The sequence below is a fragment of the Periplaneta americana genome, chromosome 9 (assembly GCF_040183065.1).
Source record: "Periplaneta americana isolate PAMFEO1 chromosome 9, P.americana_PAMFEO1_priV1, whole genome shotgun sequence".
Taxonomy (NCBI): Eukaryota; Metazoa; Arthropoda; class Insecta; order Blattodea; family Blattidae; genus Periplaneta; species Periplaneta americana.
In genome coordinates this window covers 139,167,173-139,188,965 of record NC_091125.1, presented here as the reverse complement: position 1 = coordinate 139,188,965, position 21,793 = coordinate 139,167,173, and the positions used below count along the sequence as shown (strand labels likewise).

General features: G+C 36.9%; 2 protein-coding genes across 2 annotated transcripts in view; both read left to right on the top strand.

Moving 5' to 3' along the window:
* Positions 1-18,942, top strand: part of LOC138706554 (uncharacterized) — a 52,790-nt gene extending 33,848 nt beyond the window's left edge. The window contains exon 2 of the mRNA XM_069836022.1: positions 15,922-18,942. Coding sequence (XP_069692123.1) covers positions 17,485-18,180 — 696 coding nt within the window. The 5' untranslated portion in view covers positions 15,922-17,484 and the 3' untranslated portion in view covers positions 18,181-18,942. The remainder of the gene's footprint in view (positions 1-15,921) is intronic.
* Positions 224-13,400, top strand: Rcd-1 (Required for cell differentiation 1). The gene is made up of 6 exons (XM_069836020.1): positions 224-340; positions 629-749; positions 3,279-3,594; positions 6,061-6,255; positions 10,455-10,546; positions 12,493-13,400. The coding sequence occupies exons 2-6, from the start codon at positions 631-633 to the stop codon at positions 12,674-12,676; spliced, it is 906 nt and encodes a 301-aa protein (XP_069692121.1). The 5' UTR covers positions 224-340; positions 629-630; the 3' UTR covers positions 12,677-13,400.
* Positions 18,943-21,793: the final 2,851 nt, after the last annotated feature.

Sequence of the window (21,793 nt, the reverse complement as noted above, 5' to 3'; positions counted from 1 at the left end):
GTGCCTTTTTGTAAGCATAATGATTCGTATTCGACAAACACAGACAAATCTGCTCTTTTTAGTATTTTAAGATAATTTATTGTCAGAGAGACAACCGTATACTGAAGTTCTCCCGAAATTGCACATTTTGGGAGAAGGTATTTTGGAATTTTCTTTAAATGTTATATATTAGTTTTTGCTTTAGGAGGTACTATAGTGTTTCAAACTTCACGCTTTGTCGGAATTCAGTCAATTGTTCAGTACAAACATCAGATATGTGGTGGGGGGAAATGAATAATGGCGGTGCTAATGTTGTGAAGTGAAGTTAAAATTGCTTACTTGTACTTTTCAGTTGCATTAAGTAAGTACCATTGATTCTTCTAATATTTACTGATATTCTATAGTTCAATGTTGAAGAATAAGCATTTTAAATAATTTGAAAAGCTATGAATCTTTCAGCTGTTTCGAATTCTAACCTCAGTTACTGTAGTAAGTTTCAATGAGCTTTGGCCATTTCAGTTCATTGTTTTTCTACAATAATTATTGAGAAGTAATAACTTATGCCCGAAATGTGTGCATTAAGTACAAATTATAAGGGGAATTGGTTATAAATGTGCATAACTTATCGAGATTACTATTTCGGTTTTAGTTATGAGTTCGCAACAGAGTCCTGCCAACTTGCAGTCTTCGGTGGACCGCGACAAGATTTATCAATGGATTGTAGAGCTGTCCAATCCTGAAACTAGAGAAAATGCTTTACTTGAACTCAGGTAGGCCTATTTTAAATTCTCAGTTTTTCTTGAGAGCTGCCGAGCGGCGAGGGTGGGGATAACTTCCCCTACTTGCGTTCTGCTTGCGATTTATTCGGGACACTTTTGGTGCTGGTAGGCATCGTTTTGTTTCAGATACATAGACAAATGCTTATATGTTGTTTTACTTTTTATACATTGAGAAATACTAATAAGGTTTGAACATTTTCATGACCTTCCGCTTCTTCGTAAACGAAGTAAACCTTATGGTATTTGGTAAAGAAAATATAGGTCCATATTCTTGTCAATTTTTCACTTTAAAGTAGCTACTAAAGGTAGCCTACTACAACATGAGTACCGCAATAACATTAATTGAAGAAAGTAAGCACGAGATTGTCATGTTGGAGAAAAATTGCTTTTTGTGTTAAAATGTACTAGTCTACTTTTTTCGCACTGTTTCCTTAGTTGTCATTAGGTCCCATTAAGGTGATTAATGATATAGGCCTGTTCTATTTATGAACGTAGAAAGACTACGATAGGCGGGACATTTTAAAAGGTCATGGCTGGGATCAGTTAAGAAAGCTTTTGTCAATAACCGAAGAGAGATCATTTAAGGGGCCTATTCTACTAGTTACCATTGTAGCTTTTCGCTTTGCAGTCATCATGACTCATTACAGTTTCTATTACCCCATTACAGTTCATTTTACAAAGGAAAAGTGAATATTAAAAATACAGATGAAAATTTTTGGTATTTCTTTACTATAGCGTTACCACATTAAGATACAACTGTATTTACATTCTTGGGTCTTAGACGAGTCATAGATATTGTAAAGAAAAAAATAAGTGCCGACGCAAATTCCACATCCAAAGTAAGAGTCGAAAGTTGCTGTGAAAGTGGAAGCCGGTGGTGAGATGCAGGCAGGAGGGATCGTTCCATAGAGGTGGAAGGGGTAGGCAGCAGTGAGGGACAGCATCTCATTTCCGTGCGTTTCCATTCTTAGACGATTGTGAGTATACGCAAGGCATAGAAAACCTAACCTAACCTGACACTGATTCGACCTTACGGAAACTCGCCTTTCCTCTGTAAATCAGCAAGGAAATGAGATGCATGTGCTTCCCCTCCCTGCCGCCTACCCCTTTCACCTTGCTACAGCGATCCCGCCTGCTCACAACTCTCTGTTGGCAACCTCTTTCACAGCAACTTTCGACCCTTATTTTCGATGTGGAATGGACACGGGCACTCGGTTTTCTTTTATATATGATATGTATGACTCGTCTGCAACCCAAGAATGTATACATTTGTACCTTAACATGGTGACGCTATAGTAAAGAATTACCAACTTATTAGTTTTTTTCAAACAAAATAGGCTTATTATTACTTCTATTCCACTGTAAAATAATATGTGAAGTGCAGAATTAATGGATAAATATGTTACATAGAAATATTTATCTGAATTATTTTAAAAAGTAAGTTACAAAATTCAGACTTTTGTTACAGTAATTCTTTTTGGGCTGTTGTGTTATTAATGATGATAAAGACGGCAGTAGTAGGAAAAATAGGTGTACACCAAGGAAACCTGGCTCAACATCATAATCATAATCATTTATTGCATCCACTGATCATATACATGATATGGGACATGTCATATTTACAAACTAATAATTAATTACATAATATACATAAAAGTAATAATTATATTTAAATTCAACACAAATACAAATAAGTTATACAAAACTTGGAACTTGATTGAAGAAAAATACAGGTCGGTCGATTTCGGCTATAAGTCCCGTTTGCAGTATGTCTTGAAGTCAGGAGTCAATTTCAACCATCGCGTCTTTCATGAGAAGACATCCTTCTCGAAGTCAGGATCTGGAAAAGAGGAAGTAAAATTTTTTGAAGTAAGGCGTTCTTTTTCTATTCAGTTATGACAATTTTCAATAAATTCGTTCATACTGTAAAAGCAGTTTTTGATTAAAATTTTATAAAGAGCTTTCTTAAATTTATGTTGTGCAGATATTTCTTTAAGATAATTTGGTAGGCTAAGATATTTCTTTAAGATAATTTGGTAGACTATTGTACATAAGAAGACCAGCGTGAATGAAACTGTTTTTATATAGAGTTGTGTTAAAACTTTCAATAAAAATATTATCTTTATTCCTTGTATTGTACTGGTGTGTGTCTGAATTTGTAGGAAAGCTATGCAAATTATATTTGATAAAATTTAAGGTTTCATAAATATAAATACAGGGTAATGGCAAGATATGTAATTTTTTGAAGAATGGTCTGCAGCTGGGAGTTTGAGACACTTGAACTATGGCTCTAATAGCTCTTCATATACTACAAATTCCAGTTGTGCTTGTCAGAATTTGAACCCAGGGTCTTCGCCATAGAAAGCTGATATTTTAATCATTAAGCAACTGTTGTGCTAATAATTTTTATTAAATTAACATCATATTCATAGACTCAGCTGCAAGAATACATGACGCTGATAAATTTCTTAATTATTATTATTATTATTATCTTCTGTTTTTGTTGACTTTTGTTTACAGCAAGAAGCGAGAAGTTGTGCCAGACTTGGCGCCAATGCTGTGGCACTCATTTGGGACCACAGCCGCCCTCCTGCAGGAGATAGTGAATATCTATCCTGCGATAAATCCTGCCACATTGACAGCGCACCAGTCTAACCGTGTGTGCAACGCTTTGGCTCTGCTGCAGTGTGTTGCCTCCCACCCTGAGACCCGCTCTGTGTTCCTGCAGGCCCATGTCCCTCTATTCCTGTACCCATTTCTGCACACTGTCAGCAAGACACGGCCCTTTGAGTACCTGCGTCTTACCAGTCTTGGTGTTATTGGTGCTCTTGTCAAGGTGAGTAATACAGAAGCCAGTGATGATTGGTTGGTCATATAATAACTTCTTTGGGTTGCGTAATTTGTTTTTTGTTTATATTGGTGATGTTCTTCTATCATGCTGTTTGTATGATCAGGTAATTCTTCTTCTTCTTCTTTTTCTTTTTCTTCTTCTTCTTGTGAATGTCTAGTGTTCCTTCAAGATAGTTACAAAAATGAGGATAGAATGGACCAAAGGACAAAATACTTTAAGGTTGATGCTATTCATAAATTTAATTTAATTTGTTTTGTAACTCCATAATCAAAAATGTTACATGCAAGCCTACACGAAAACACATTCACATTTCCACACAGACATACTTAAAAAAACACTTACTGACACATATACACACATACAGTCATTCATTTAATGAGTCACCGGCGTGGTTCAGTCGGTTAAGGTGCTTGCCTGCCAGTCTGAAGTTGCGTTCGGGTGCAGATTCGATCCCCGCTTGGGCTGATTACCTGGTTGGGTTTTTTCCGAGGTTTTCCCCAACCGTAATGTGAATGCAAGGTAATCTATGGCGAATCCTCGCTCTCATCTCGCCAAATATCATCTCACTGTCACCAATATCATCGACGCTAAATAACCTAGTAGTTGATACAGCGTCGTTAAATAACCAACTAAAATAAAAAAAAAATGCATTTAATGTTCTGCCCAAGGGCAGGTCTTTCACTGCAAACCCAGCTTTCTCCAAACTTTCCTATTTTCTGCCTTCCTCTTTGTCTCCTCATATGATCCATATATCTTAATGTCGTCTATCATCTGATATCTTCTTCTATCTCAAATGCTTCTCACGTTCACTATTCCTTCCAGTGCATCCTTCAGTAGGCAGTTTATTCTCAGCCAATTACCCAACCAATTCCTTTTCCTCTTCCTGATCAGTTTCAACATCATTCTTTCTTCACCCACTCTTTCCAACACAGAGTCATTTCTTATTCTGTCTGTCCTGTGAATCGATCAAGAAATTGCAAGGAGGTATCACAAACATTAGAACATTGCAATAATAATTGAGACAAATAATATAATAAGATAAAGTAGATGAGATAGTAGAAATATTAATGAATACTAGTCAGAGATGAAAAGGTTTAAATGATAAACATAAAAGTAGGGATAACGGTAATGAAAGATGACAAGGATAGTAGAGTAGATGGAGGAGTAGATGTAGACGCGAATGTTTCTATATAAGAGTAAGGTGGACAGTATTGCATAGTATTCTGGAATTATATTGAGGGAAGATAAAAAGGTTAAGAGTTGTAAATACTGTACATCAGAAAGGATGAAGGAAGAAATAGACAGAAGCAGGGTTAAACTTTAGATAAGTGGCAGACTGGGGGAGACATAGATGATAAGAGAAATATAAAGGATATATGATGGAATGTAAGCAAGGTAGTGGTGGACCGTATGCAGAAATGTGAGGGAAACCACTACCTGAAAGACGTTTGATGACAATAAATATGAATATGAATATGAATATGAATATTCTGTCTGTCCATTTCACACATTCCATTCTTCTCTGTATCCACGTTTCAAATGCTTCTATTTGCTTCTCTTCTCTTCGTCGTAGTGTCCATGTTTCTGCCCCATACAATGCCACACTCCATACAAAGCACTTTAGTAGTCTCTTCCTTAGTTCTTTTTCCAGAGGTCCACAGAAGATGCTCCTTTTTCTATTAAAAGCTTCCTTAGCCATTGCTATCCTCCTTTTGACTTCCTGGCAGCAGCTCATGTTACTGCTTATAGTACACTCCAAGTATTTGCTCTATTGCCTCATTTAGAATTCGCAAGTTTATTTTCTGTATTTTCCTTCCTATGACCATGGTCTTCGTCTTGTTTGCATTTATCTTCATTCCATACTGCTTCTACTAACAATGTCACATCATCAGCAAATCTTAAGCACTTTATTCTTCTTTTTCCTACTATCACTCCTCCCATGTTCTGAAAACAGAAACATACAGTAGAACCTATTTTTTAACGAATCTCTGAGGGATTACTTTTTATTTCCTTAAATAGGGGTTTTCCTTAAAAGGGAATTTACATAAAATGGGAAGAAGAGGCTAAAATAACTAGTACTAACATGTATGTTACATACCAAACATTATAATCATTTAATTAGACCTATAATTATTATTTATTATCAATTTTATTATAATATTTCGTAACTCTTCAAATGGGGAGACAGGAATGTTTTTCCATTTGGTTGAATCCGAATGACACAGAAACTCGACATTAAAAATTTTTTCTTTCTTCTTCATTAATCCTCATAATAAGTAGTTCGTAAACCATGCTTTATGCCATATATGATAGTAGGCCTATTCATTCTTGAGATATTTGAATTTTTTCCATTCTATGTCCAAGTAATACTCCTATGAAGTCATGACATTTTTCTGTCTCTGAAGCCTGAATGAACACAGGACTGCATTGATGATGATATTTTTGTTACAGACTGATGAGCAAGAAGTGATTACATTTCTTCTCACAACAGAAATTATCCCTCTTTGTCTTCGCATCATGGAGAGTGGATCCGAACTCTCCAAGACAGTGGCAACTTTCATTCTCCAGAAAATCTTGCTGGATGACAGCGGCCTTTCTTATATCTGCCAGACCTACGACAGATTCTCACATGTCGCCATGATACTGGTGGGTATTCTAATATGTGAAGTGTAGCTGTTCACTATTATCACAATTATCACCACCAATGTCATTGTGTTATTGTAGCTTCTTAATTTTAGTTATCAAAGATCAGTATTATTCATAATTATCAGAGATATCGATTTTAGTGTTAAATTTAGGAGTAACTAAAATTGGGAATATATTTAGGCCTATCTAGAGAAAATCAAAACTTCCAGTGGTATTTATTAGGAATATTTTATGATTAGAATAATAATATAATAATTATTATTAAAGTGAAGATGGTAGGCTAATACAAATTATTATTATTATTATTATTATTATTATTATTATTATTATTATTATTATTATTATTATTATTATTATTATTATTAAATAAAATATTTAATTCATTAACCTAGTATTATGATATTTCATTTGCTGGCTTAGCCTGCCTTTTAAATTGTCTATGTAAGAGAAAACAAATGCCAAACAGTCTAATTTAACTATGTAGTCAGGAACCAAGGCTTCTCATCTTTCATTAGCCAATCAAAATGGCTAATTGGCTGATGATGCGCGAAGAGTCCATGCTCATTGGTCCTTTATTTTCAAATTGATAGCGACGTCAGCGAACATTATAAATATAACCGCCAGAAGTAAAAACATTGCAATGGGTATAAATCAATTGTGTACGTATCATGGCATAATATAAATACATTGAAAGTATTTATACTGTGTATATAAAAACTGCACTTACACTTACCACTGCATTATTTTTCTGTATTTCTTAACAATTCGTATGCTCTCAGTGTCTGCCGTCCGTTTTTGTCTGCCAATTTCCAGTCTTGTGTTTGTAAAAATTCTAACATTGAATGCTTTTTAATATCTCATGCTAAAGTTTGGAAAAAGGAGCATGTATCGGCAATGAAATGTCAGCCATATGTTGTTGTTTTCTAATGCCAGGCGTTTGACAATAAAGTCATTTGACCTCTTGCACTCCAATATTTTTCAAAGATATTATCATGACTAGCCACTGAAGCACAGATTTTGAGGTGTTCCGAATCCATTTCTTGGTTTGAGTTGCACAATGGACAGTTAGGGGACTGATATATTCCAATTCTATGCAGGTGTTTGGCCAAACAGTCATGGCCTGTTGCCAATCTAAATGCAGCTACAGACGATTTTCGTGGTAAATCGGGAATTAACTGTGGATTTTGATGCAGAGAGTTCCATTTTTTCCCTTGGGATTGAGTTATCAAATTTTGTTTGTTGAAGTCTAAGTATGTAGATTTAATAAATCTCTTCACAGAGTAATACGTAGATTTAGTAACAGGTCTGTAAGTAGCAGTGCTGACCTTCTTTGCTAAAACATCTGCATTCTTGTTTCCCAGGATTCCACAATGGGATGGTATCCATTGGAATACAATTCTTTTATTGAGTGATATTAATTGAGAGAGCATTTTAGTTATTTCTGCTGTTTGAGATGAAGGTGTGTGTTTAGAGACGATTGATAGAATAGCTGCTTTGGAGTCTGACAATATAACTGCATTCCTAAATTTATTGATGTGGCATAGAAGATTCCTGAGACATTCATTTATTGCAATGATTTAACCATCAAAACTTGTTGTTCCATATCCAAGAGATCTATAAAGTGAGAAGAGACAGCACGTAACACCTGCACCGGCACCTTGTTCTCTGGAGATCAAGGATCCGTCGGTGTATAATTGAAGCTAGTTTTGTGGAGGGTACCTAATATTAATTGTTCATTTACAATAATCATTATAACTCCATAATGAATTGTTACTGGAGGCTTTTATGAGGCTGAATATGCCATAAGGACAAAATGTCATAAATTGTTAATATAAAATCAATGTAACGAGAATTATAGTGAAAAAGCATCACTGGTATCAGTCGCTAACCCTCCATCCCATTGGTATACGACTGTTAGTATAAGTAACATGTTTATTTTGTTAACTGTAAGTTATGTACGACCCAGCAGAGATTAACAAAAGAAAGAAAATAATTTGAAGGTTAACATAGATGAACCTAACCTAATTATTATTATGCAAAGCTGGTATTAATGTAGGCTACTTATATAGGCCTACGTGATTTATTTAAACTTACCTGTAGACTTTAACTTTCTCGGTCGCTTCGGCATTATTTTCATTAAAGCTGCTCGAAAATCAGGAACAAAATCGTCATCTTTAAAATGATCAGAGCATACTCCGCTTGTATATATCAGGATTGAATTTATCCTGTCTTTTGCACGCAATTACCCATTTTTTTTTCTAATTCCTAAATCTTTTGATAAAGAAAGACAACTCTTTATTTCTATTGTTAGAATTATTTCTTAGCGCAACAGCACACCTTTGACCTGTCATAATGCATTCAAAACAAAATAAACAAGAAAAAACACGAGATGCTGCTTTGAAGCATTTGAGCTATGGCGCGCTCAGCTATCTTGTGATGTCAGAATCACTCTCCTTTCCCCGTCGATCCCTCACCAAGAAGCTCGATACTAATGCAACCTATGAGAAGTTTAGAAGCCTTGAGCAGGAACAATTGCTATGCAGCAGTGATAAAGTAAATACATCCTGATTACACAACTTTTAACTCTGTATCACTTCAGAATATGTATGATAAGACTTTCTTGTGTTAAATTCTAACGTACCTTGTTTATATGTTTCAACCTATTTATGGATCATCCTCAGAACTGGTCGTTGCTTCTTTTTGTATCCCATACAATGTACATTTATTCATATTTAACATCTGAAGACCTGTATGCAGTCATCATCTAGAGTTGCCAACACTCCCGTATTTCCCAGGATCTCCTGTATTTTTAATAGTTTCTCGACTCCTGTATTTTTCTTCTTTTCGAATATTTTCTCCCTTATTTTCTTACAGTAAAATCTATTTGAAACATTTAATTTTGCCTTGATTGAAAGTAATTTATATGATGGATTCTGTTGTTCCAGGGATGCACAGAAATGTGCAATCTTTGTAGAAGGTAATACTTGCCACAAATAGTTTCAGGGCTCACTAGTTTAAAAGAAAACAATGTTACAGTTAAAAATTTAGAAAAAGAAACTAGTGAGTTGTGTTGAAGCCTACCAGGCAGCAAAGCTCATGCAGAGTGTTTTTTGTTATGAACATTAGTAAACAGATGTTCAGAACAGAAGCACGACACATCTAATCAAATCAGAACTGTAAATCACAGTCAACTTCAACTACTCATGTATAGGGAATTTTTACAATTTGTTTGAAATTATTACGCGAGGCAAAATGTCTCAAAATAGTCTTAGTTTAAGCCTAAGTGTAGAATAAAGTTGCCTTTAGTACTGCTAACTGAATTTAATAAATTGTCGATTTTCTATGTGAAATACTGTAGGTCGCTTTTACTACTACTACGATGGCATCACAGCCTCCTCAATTTTCTTCCTCCAACTGTCCCTGTCCTGTGCTAATCTCCTCCAGACAGTTGTTCCAAGATAGTCCTGAGAATCGATCGTTACCGCATCTATCCATCTATTTTTGGGTCTTCCAATTGGTCTTTTACCATGTATTTTCCCTTCTAAGATCTTCTTTGGTATTCTGTTCCCTTCCATCCGATAGACATGTCCGGCCCGTTCAAGCCTCCTTAATTTGATGAAAGTAACAACATCGAAACTTCTGTATAATTTATATAGCTCGTTATTATAACGTATTCTCCACTGCATATTTTCTTGCACCAGTCCAAAAATTCTTCTGAGTATTTTGCGTTCAAATATACCTAGTTTAGCTTCTGTCTCCTTAGATAATGTTCAAGTTTCGCTTGCATAACAGAGAATACTTCTAATAATTGTTTTGTATATTTTAAGTTTTGTTTCCTTGTGCACACAGATTTCAGTATTGCGCTTAATGCAAAATAGGCCTTATTGGCTGCAGTGATTCGACTCTGTACTTCAATTAATTCGTTATTGTTACTTGTCATTACTGTTCCAAGATATTTAAACTTCTCAGTTTCTTCAAACATGTTTATCATCAGATTAGGAGGGTTGTATATATTGTAGGTCGCTTAGTCTCCCGTATTTTCTTCAAAAACAGTTGGCAACTCTATCATCATCGACACTACAAAAATTATATTAATGTTCTGTTCTGGCGTCTCTTAGTCAATCACGTTCTGAAATGGCCCACATCTCTCTTGCTGTATTGAGTCTATATTAAAGTACTAGTATTAACTTGTGTTTCAGGGAAAGATGGTTCTGTCTCTAGCTAAGGATCCGTCAGCTCGACTCTTGAAGCATGTAGTAAGGTGTTACCTCAGACTGTCAGACAATCCAAGGTAAGCAATGATAATGAATATCGGTTAAGCATATTTCTCCATTTTTACGTCCTTTAGTTCTGTGACTGAATATCGTATTTCTTTAACGACATTTTTCTGAAATTGGTGGAGGATGGGGGGGGGGGGTTGTGTGTGTGTGTGTGTGTGTGCGCGTGCGTGCTTGTAAAATTCAGATGGCCCAAATTTTGTTTCTGGGTCTGTACATCATGAAGAAATAGGTCCACATTTAATATTTTTATGCTCAACCATGCCGAAATGTAGTAATTATACACCTGGTAACAGTCCTTTAATGCATGTCATTAAAGTACACCTATTCATTAAAGTTCAGGTTTTCGATTATTCTCGGATATGCAATTGAAAGACAACGAGGGAAATGTCACGGAGGCTGGAAATCCAATACTGTCGCAGAAGGTTATGTTCTGTTACTATAATAATTAGCGTTAATTGTGAATAATATTCAAATAAATTAAATTTGTCATCTCGTTTTTCAATTCTAAATCAATTTCCAGGTTATATCAAAATTAGTTCATGTTATTCTCTAGATTATATCAACGTCAATGACATTATTGTTCCTCGGAAAAAATACTTTCGCGTCTGCGCACATCTCACAATTTACGAGCTATGCACAAGGTCACTTCCCTTCTTCAGTCAGATGCGAATAAAATGAATACTTCTGAATAATTTCAAGTTAGAAATATGGTCGAGCATAAAAAGTCGTATGAAACTTGCCTATAATGGTAATTAAGACACTCGTATGAAAATTATGAAACTCGCGCTCGTTTAATAAACAAACATACTCGCGTCTTAATTACTATCATTATAGGCTCGTTGCATAATGTACTATTCTCTGACGAGGCTTGGATGTGTGAATTCACAAAATAATCGATGTTGGTGCACTGAAAATTTTAATATACTTCACGAAGTGCCCCTCACAATGAGGAAATTGGTGTGTGGTGTGCCACGAGTGACAAAGTAATTATCATAGGAGCAATCTTCATGAGAAAATAGTTGTTGGCTACACTTTCGTAAATATTGATGACAGAAATCTAGTGTGTGTTCCACTAAGACAGAGTTATTATAGGGAATTTTTGGCTCCCTTGGTTCCGTGACACTAACCCCCTGAACCTTTTATCTCTGGAGTAAATTAAATGATGTCGTGTTCAAGACAAACCCACATATCCTGGAAGAAATGAAAATATCCATTATGAGATTTCTGCCATTTGTCAACGAGAACTGCAGCAGATTATGGATAGTTGTTTGAGATTCCAAAAGTGTGTGGTTAACAAAGGCAACCAGGACCAGCCTCATGGTCTAGTGGTCAGAGCTTCTGGCTATAGTTCATGAGGTCCCGGGTTCAATTCCTGGTTAGAACACAGGAATTTTTCTTTACAGGGGATTATTACTGTGTTCGTCCATGGTCTGCAATTTAGGTTAAGTTTAGATTTAAGACCTCTCCTGGCACCACATAATCATAATCATCCTATCATATCTTTGGGATAATGTAACTCCGCCTTCCAGGCACCCCAACCTCAGAAGTGGGTTACAACTAAGCCACTGCGAGGAGAGAGGACCAGAAATGTCGAAAAGACAACCTAGTGGCATTGTTTAAAAAAACAAAGGCAGACAGTATTCCATAATTTATTATGGAAAGTGATTACCATATGTCTGCTTGCATAATCACTTATGATACGTGCACATCACAAGTATCATACTTGACATTAGCGTATGCAACATCAAATTTTTCAAACTCTTTAGAGTACAACCATCCCTTTGTTGACTACTTCTACTGGAAAATAGTTGCCCATAATATGGGTATCTGCCATTACGTACAAACTACAATTATTTATAAAGAATAATATAATTTTAAGTGTTTACTTTTCAGGATTTAGTCTTTAAACTGATATATCATATTCTATTCCTTCATGTAACAATATGATTGGTTTCAGAGCACGGGAAGCTTTGCGACAATGTCTGCCAGACCAACTCAGGGATGCCACATTTGCCAATTGTCTCCAAGACGATAAATCAACGAAACATTGGTTATCACAGTTATTAAAGAACTTGGAAGCTGGACCTGTGACTGTTGGGGATCCTAGAAGTGTTGGGATATCACCCCTTGTTCCTCAGTGAAGACATCGTCAAACCTTCACTGTGAGATAGTGAACACCTGGGCTACTAAACAAGCCATTCCTTGTTACATTGTCCTAGACAGCTGGGCCGTACCTGTTACTGGTACAGAACAGTAAGTCTTCAGGTATTTGTAAAATCTGTAGTGGCTTGTTATTTAACCAAACTAAAATTTTTCCTATTGAGTATTGTGTTAGAATTTGTGGCAATGTGTATATAATAACCAACTATTATCTGATTATCGTATTCTTATAATTTTCTGGTTAATTAAGATTATATTTAATAACAATTGTCCAGATTAAACATTTTTGTATCTTATAGGCCAAATTTTCTCGCAACTTGTAATTTATAAAATATACAGAGTACTCCTTTATTTTCGACACTATGATGGTTATTGAATGCTTGATATGAACATTTACCTGATAAGGGTCGAGAACATCGGAATGGTAGCACAGCTGAAAGGGTCGAGAACACAGCTGAATTCTGCGCCATGTTCTGGCAGATGTTTTGCAGAAATAATCTGAGATCATATGCCTGCATGAAGGCATTTTCCATAGCTGCTTGTTAACTGTTCCATTGTACGATACTAGTTATTACTCCCACTACATGGTGACCAAGGTTCACAAAGAACAAAGATCTTCATGAAAAAAAGATGTATTGCCCATTTCTCTTCCACGTTGTATATTGTGAGCTAAATAATAAATATAAATTTTTATTAATGATGTAAGCACAAGTCTCATAATTTCTATTGTATTGTGTGTGTGTGTGTGTGTCTAATGCCTACCCACTTCACTTTGCGCGATTTGGGTTCTGCATACTGCGGAAAGATGACAGGACTGTGACCATTTTCAAATTGCAACCACTTCAGCAGGTCATGTTATGCATGATGTGTATCTGTGAAGAGTTATGTTGTGTACTAGGGTGAGTGTATTTTAAGTGTTCATGTACAGCTGGTGCCAGCGTTTTTGGCTTGTGTCCTAGATATATAGTGCCCAGTTTGTGAGGATGTTGCTAGTGCAGCTGAGAATGGTACCACTTCCTATACACGTCACATCAGCCATTTGCCAAACACAGTTATCAGACTGACTGCGGCAAATGTAAAACACGCATACTTAACGTTCCCATTACATATTTCACACGCCAAAAATGGTGACGTGGACTGTAAGTGTAGTGTAGGGAATGGGTGAGGATGATGAAGGTGAGGAAGGGAGAAGGGGAAACCCAGTGCTGGCACATAGCCTATTCCTGTCAAATAGCACCCAGGGGGCCACCAGACTTAACGTCCCCATGACGGACAAATCACTATCAACAGTGACATATGCCTTCCCTTCATATGCACTGCAGAGAGATTTGGGATTTAACCCAGGCATATTGGTGCACAATTTACTGATTAGAAGTTATGCACCGCCATCTCTCCTAGTCCCGAGGTAGAAATTTTACAAGAAAATTTTCTGACCTCACCGGGAATCGAACCCTGGCCGGCTAATCTGGAGGCAGACACGCTATCACAGAGCTAACTCGGTGGACTTCTATTGTATTGTTCATCTACAGTTCTTAGTTTTAGTTGCAGATGTTCTATTGGGTAAAGTAAGAAGTGCCAAAATAATACCTTAGTTCCATGAATACGGTTACCAGACGTCCAGAAAATCCTGGACATGTCCTATATTTTAACCTTCTGTCTGATGTTGAGAAACAAACATTCATTGGTTCTACGAACCAAGTGCTCTTACCATTGAGCTACGCCAAAGTCCAATCCACAGCACCGGATCGAACCCCCTCCTCCAGTGTTTTTCCCTTTTGTGGCCTGACTCCAAGTTGGGCATGTATGTTGACATTTTATATTAAGTCAATTGCCATTATACAAGGAGTGCACTCATTTGAGTGACTTGATGGCCGGGATTCCACAGTAATATGGCACAGTGATCTGTACAGAAATATGCACTGTTGCTAGAAGAATCTACTAAAGATTATTAATTGTTACCATAACAGATATATTCTGTAGGACCAAAAAATAATAATCTTTAGTAGAAACATTCATTACTTTTAAAATGGATTAGCAAAATGGAAAAAACAGAATTAGCTTCAATTCACCATGACAACATGATTATCATCAAAGATCGTAGTCATTCAATAGTCTTTCCTATCGTGGCGGTGGACGAAAGATGTCTCAACAGTGCAATGGATCTCCAAAGCTTGCTGGAGTGGAAGCAATAGAAATACTACACTTGTTCGTTTGCTTTTTGGTTGTCACAGTTTGCTGAAACAGTAAGTTTATTAGTACTAGTAGTGGTTCAGTTGTAACACGTACACTGGGCTACAAAAGAAATGCCGAGTCGAAGTCACTATCAATTTGAATTATTATTATGTTACAAGAACTTCGCTGTATGTATGAAATAATTATACAAACGTATCTGAACTGCCTGAATTTTATAAAGAGTTTTTATTTCATGCAAAGGGAAATGTTTCAATTAGATACAATTTTCAGTTCTGTATCTGTATTATTTCACTGATGCTTTAGCAAAGTATGTATGCATTTTTACAACAAGAAGAAATTAACACGAAGCACAGTGCCTTATTAAATTTGTCCTCCAGCAATATGTTTCTATTGCAAAGGTAAGCTAAATTGTTTTTCTATTAATCGAGCCACATGGTCTATGATAATTATTTGGATATTTTTTACTATTTATAACTTAGTCTGACTAGTGAAAAATCATTATTTTAACAGGAGGCTAAATTTTCTCTTTATAGGTGCACAAGATTTGCAAGTGCATCTGTCTTCCAAGAAACATAAGAAAAGTTTATAAAGTTCTACTGGTACTTCGGACATTAAAGAATTCGTTATTCAGCCTCCATAATCATCAGATTGTGTGAGAGTGCTGCAGAAGCAATACTCTCAACTCGTGCAATTCAACTCGTGTATGATACAAAAGCATGGACTGGACTTCTAAATTAAATGTGAAACTTTATTGTGACCCAGATTTGCAAGAACAAAGTTGTTGTTGTTGTTGTTGTTTTCTAATGCCAGGCGTTTGACAATAAAGTCATTTGACCTCTTGCACTCCAATATTTTTCAAAGATATTATCATGACCAGCCAATGAAGCACAGATTTTTATACCACCAGCATTCCATTGTAAGATGTTTAGTTGATTCAGTACCATTAAAGTAGTCCCTGCCCGGAGATCCGATTGGGGGACTATTTTACCTCCGGATAATTTTACCTTAATGGTACTCATTTCATATTGGAGAGGTTAAATGGCAAGTTGTAGCCGATTTAAGTGAACACCACATTTTAACGTTTTGGTGGCTATTTCATTCACACACAACCCCCAGAATGTCTGGAGAACCACACCTGCTGTTGGTCAACTGGTCCATTGGACCTAACTGGGAGATCTTGTTGATCACCAGCTTTCCCTCCTTAAGCCACTGGAGGACGATTTTAGTGCCATAGCAGGTCAGCACTAGGAACAGAAAAGTAGAAAGAGGAGGAAGGAAAGGGAAATGAACCCCTAGGCCTCGAATGCTCTAATGCCGTTGGGATCGAAGAAAGTAAGAGTTCAGTCAGAGGACTGGATAGGAAAGGGTAAAAAGGGAATTAGGTATTGGATAGAGGAAAATTACACCAAATTCAGTCATTAACTCATCAAGCTGACCAGTGCTAATGGATGAGTAGCCCCTCCCTTTAGTTCAGCTTGTAAAATTATGCTTACTAACAGCTGCACCACGGAAGGTAGGGATGGGACATTGGGTATTTGTCCAGGTTGGTTCCTTAAAGCCTTCAATGGGAAGGATTAATGGCTCTCCCCCATTTATCCGACACATACCCTTTTGCAGCCGCAAGAACAAAGTAGAAGTAATAATTTGTCCCAAAACATTGGAATGAGTATAAGTGTACACAGGGTATACATTACATCACATGTCTTTTAGTAGACATCTGCTAACAAACACAAGTATCGCATACTACAGGATCACTCTACAACAGATTCCTTACTCCTAAACAAGTGCAGTATACTTCAGTGTAGCAATATACATGACATTGTATACTACCAGTTGAAATAAAGGTGCCTAAAACAAGTGTACGGAAGTGGGTAGAAGAATTCGGAAGACAGTATGTCTGTGTAAGTTGCGAAATATTTGTGTAATTTATGTAACATTAACATAATCATAATAATGGTGTTTACAACAGCACTGTAAGTAAAAAAAAGATATAAACCATATCTCCTTCCTGTGTAACAAATTGCGTGAAACAATCCAACAAATTTGTTCCATTCTACGTTCGTATTTACAAGGCGTGTTCTTAAAGTAAGTTCCGTTTTCAATTATAGCCGTTGCATCGCTGCAATCGTTATTTTGCGCATGCGTGTTTTCTTCTTCAGTCCTCAGGCAAGGTGTGCATGCAGTTTCAGAGCTTCAGTCCGTGTGTGTGGTTAGTTGTGATCTGTTGAAATGTTTAAAGTGATTGAGCACCCTGCCGACTGTGAGATGCGGTCTGTTATCTGTTTCTTGAATGCGAGAAACATCAAACCAGCTGACATTCATCGTCAACTTTGTGAGGTGTATGGTGATGATGCCATTAGTGATGGAATGGTCAGGAGATGGGTTAGGAAGTTCAACAAGGGCTGCGTCTCTCTGCATGACGAGCAGCGTACCGGTCGGCCATCTTTGATCAATGACAATTTGGTGTGTGCTGTCGATGTAAAAATTCATGAGGACAGGAACAAATTGACCATTCCCCCCCTACAGCCCAGATTTGTCTCCGAGTGACTTTCATCTCTTCCGCACCTCAAGAAGTGCCCCGGTGGTCAACGTCTTGATGGCGACGACACCCAAAATCTCATCTCGAAATTTGGCTGGGAACAAATTGACCATCCCCCCCTACAGCGCGGATTTGGCTCCAAGTGACTTTCATCTCTTCCTGCACCTCAAGAAGTTCCCCGGTGGTCAACGTTTTGATGGCGACGACACCCAAAATCTCATCTCGAAATTTGGCTGGGAACAAATTGACCATCCCCCCTACAGCCCGGATTTGGCTCCGAGTGACTTTCATCTCTTCCTGCACCTCAAGAAGTTTCTCGGTGGTCAACGTTTTGATGGCGACGACACCCAAAATCTCATCTCGAAATTTGGCTGGGAACAAATTGACCATCCCCCCCCTACAGCCCGGATTTGGCTCCGAGTGACTTTCATCTCTTCCTGCACCTCAAGAAGTTCCCCGGTGGTCAACGTTTTGATGGCAACGACACCCAAAATCTCATCTCGAAATTTGGCTGGGAACAAATTGACCATCCCCCCCTACAGCCCGGATTTGGCTCCGAGTGACTTTCATCTCTTCCTGCACCTCAAGAAGTTCCTCGGTGGTCAACGTTTTGATGGCGACGATGAAGTGAAAACAGCAGTGCGGGAGTGGTTCGCATCGCAGGCAGGCGAATTCTACAATGAGGAGATAGAAAGACTTGTGCCACAACTCGATAAATGTCTCAATAATGGTGGAGATTATGTTGAGAAGTAATTGTAGTGTGGGGAATACAATGCAACAAAAATAATAGTTTGTAAATAGCTTCCCGTTTACTTACTACACCCTTTTGGAACTTACTTTAAGAACACGCCTCGTACCTATTTATGTTCTGTGCACTTTGTACTTAGCTCTGTTTCAATCACTAATTCAGTATGGTATATTAGGTTGGGGAGGAATAGCAAAATCGACACTATATACTCTTCAAATTTGCTCCAAAAAGAATTATGAAAATTTGTCTATATAAACCTTTAGATTACTCAACAAAATTAATTTTGCTGGAATTTGGTGTATCAAATCTAGAAAAAATTTATAAACAAACATTGCTGATTTACTTCCATAAAAATCACAATAAATTTAAATTTGATCCTCATGAATGTTGTACGAGACAAAAGTACAGTTTCTTTCTAAACAACCCCAAATGCCACGCAACTGCTAGATTAAAACACAGCAGAAATGATAGAAGTTAATGACGTAACAATATGTCAATACATAGCGTAAAGTCTGTAGATAATGATCATATAATCGTTTTTGTTACATTTTTGAAATTGAAATTATAGCAATGTGTTGCTCATGACTTTCAGTACGACCATCTGTAAAAATGCAGTATGATAATTATTGTGGGTTTAAAAACAGTTCAAGCACTTGTTTTTTTTTAAATAAATTCATTATTTAACAATTTTATTTCATTTTGAATTCCATTTTACAATACTAATGAAGTAATGAATAATGAAGATGTTAATTACAGCAAAGATGAAATAATGTAAAGGCAACCGAAAGTATCCAGAGAAAATGGATACACATTTTATCTCCGAAGTCAGGAATTATTATTTACCGTAGGTACTTTATATTGCATTGTATTTACGTACGTGTATTCACCTTATGAGAAGAGTTAATAATTCTATTTAATAGTTAAATTGAAATGTGTGTGTTTTGTCCGTCAGTGTTATTTTAAGCATGGTATTACGTCGTACACTTACCAACGTGTAATGTTGGTTCAGAGCTTCCTTAACAGTAAGAAAGAAGCAGATTAGGGAGTTCAGTACTTTGAGAGTGTTGTTAGCCAGCATCATAGCTCAGGCGGTAGCGCGTTTGCCTGCTGATCCGGAGTTGCGCTCAGACGTAGGTTCGATTTTCGCTGGGACTGATTATCTAGTTGGGTTTTTTCCGAGGTTTTTCTCAACCGTAAGGCGAAAGTCACGTAATCTATGGCGAATTTTCAGCATCATCTCGCCAAATACCATCTCGCTATCACCAATTTCAGCGACGCAAAATAACCCAATAGGTGATACAGCGTTGTTAAATAACCACGTAAAAATGTTGTAGATAGTGGTGGTGATGACAATGATGACAATGACCGATGACGATACGATACTTACAGCTCCAATATGTTGATTGATTGTTAATACACTGTTCAGTCGATTTAGGAGAAAGCCAATGTTTACTTATATATAACGCGAAGCAAGTCTCCTACAATCGGCAAGCATCATGTTTAGGTAAAGCACGGAAGTCAAGGAATGTTATGGACAGTAAAATGTCGAGCATACGGGAATGAGTATTTTAAGAGTTGTTAATTCATTAAAAAAGTGAATGATACAACATTAATATAAATTAATGTTTTTTCCTAGAATACATTATAAAGTACAACAATAAATAAGTAAATAAATAAATACATAAGTAAATAAATAAATAATCCTATCTTAAACTCTTCAGCAATATCCTTAATATTTGCGCAGTTTTCAAGGCGTTGAATAATATTTACGTTATCAGAAATACTCAGACGTGAACGTTTTGTGACGATGCATAAAGGCTGGTCCATAATAAACCGGGAACGGAAACGAGAACGAAAATGGAAAAATTGTTAAATAAATGAGAAACTTGCCAGAGTCCGGGAACGGGAACGGGAACGTGAGAGTTGGCTAAGTTTTAACTTTGCCGTTCTCGTTTCCGTTCACAGCCTACTAGCTTCATTCTTTTGTCATTAAAAAACTATTTGGTCGTCGTATATTTTGTAGCAAGGAGGCCGTGACATAATTTCTTGTTCATTCATTGCTAACCAGAAATTCAGTAAAATCACTTTCAATATATTCTACGTGTATATGTGACCAGAATACCACGTGAATTTAATTCTTAAATTTCGAAGTTGGATAACCTATGTTTATGTTGGCTGGCTTGTAGGCCTACTTATGAAAAAACGCCATTGGTCCATTATACACAAATGTAATCAGAATGCATCATATCGACTTTACATATCCTTATTTACATACATATCAATATATCAATATGCATAGCCGTTTTCGTTCTCGGTTTATTGCGAATAAAAAATCTTCATGTTCACGTTCTTCGCTTCCCGTTCTCGTTATGGTTCTCGTTCGCGGTTTATTGTGGACCAGCCTTTACCTGTATGCGGGGGCTTAGATTCTCGCCACAACGTTGTACTGTATTGCTGCTTTCTTTAGACTCAAACACGTTCTACTAAATCGACGGGGCAGTGTTGCTCCACATATGATTGCCTAAGATCTTCCCGAACTCTTTTATTCTGGTAAAGTTGAATTCTGCTTCGGAGGTGGGGGCACGTATAAGGCAAAATTAATCCCCCCCCCCTCCGATGTTATCGAGGGCGTCAGATATTTTTACATCTACATCAGTGTGCAAAAAAAAATCGTATGTTAGATTGGGTTAATTAAAACAAGTTGGTCTTTAGCGACTTTTCAATAATACTGAAGGTGTTAACATGATCTGAATTGTTTACATATTTTGTTCGATCGTAGATATTGTAGTAGTTAAGGTTATAGCGCCTCTCACTCATTCTGCACATCATAAATACGCGTCAGCTATCACCCCGTGGAAGACAGAAACTGACGTGGAAATCTGTTCCGTCACGTTAGATGAATGGCTTTTGTTATTCTTCACAAATTTTCCATTGTGTTGAAACGAATGTAGTTCTGATCGGATGTGATTAGTTGGACTCGCTCTTAGTTCTTTGGACATGCGTTAAGTATCCCGTCCCCCTACTCACGGCAGTTATATCGCTTATAAATCCATCAGTCAAGTAGCCCGCCAATTAATCACTCAGAACAGATCACTATCTCCTGCTGTTAACACAGATACAGCCGAAACAAATGCGTGTATTGCCAAATGTTGTGAATGAACATGTTCGGATTGACAAGTTTGATTGAATACTGTTTTATGTGGTGCTCAGTCGCCCATGTACACACCCACCTACCAGCATACACAGATGCATTCACCAATAATTCAATAATAACTCTCACTCATTAATAGATTCACAAATTCACTCATTTAGGACGGAGCCTTACCTACTACTAACATAAGCGCCTTGCTAACCATTGAACTTTCCATTCATTCACTCGTCTTCTCAATCGTTCAATCAGTCACTCCGTCAATCAATCAGTCACTCAATCACTCTATCAATCAGTTAATCACTCTGTCAATAAATCACAATCAATCAATTAGTCAATCACTGTCAGTCGATTAGTTAATAACTCTGCCAATCAATCAGTCAATCAACCAATCAGTCCGTCAGTCAGTTAATCACTCTGATAGTAAATCACTATGTCAGTCAATTAATCTGTCAGTCAGTCATTCTCTC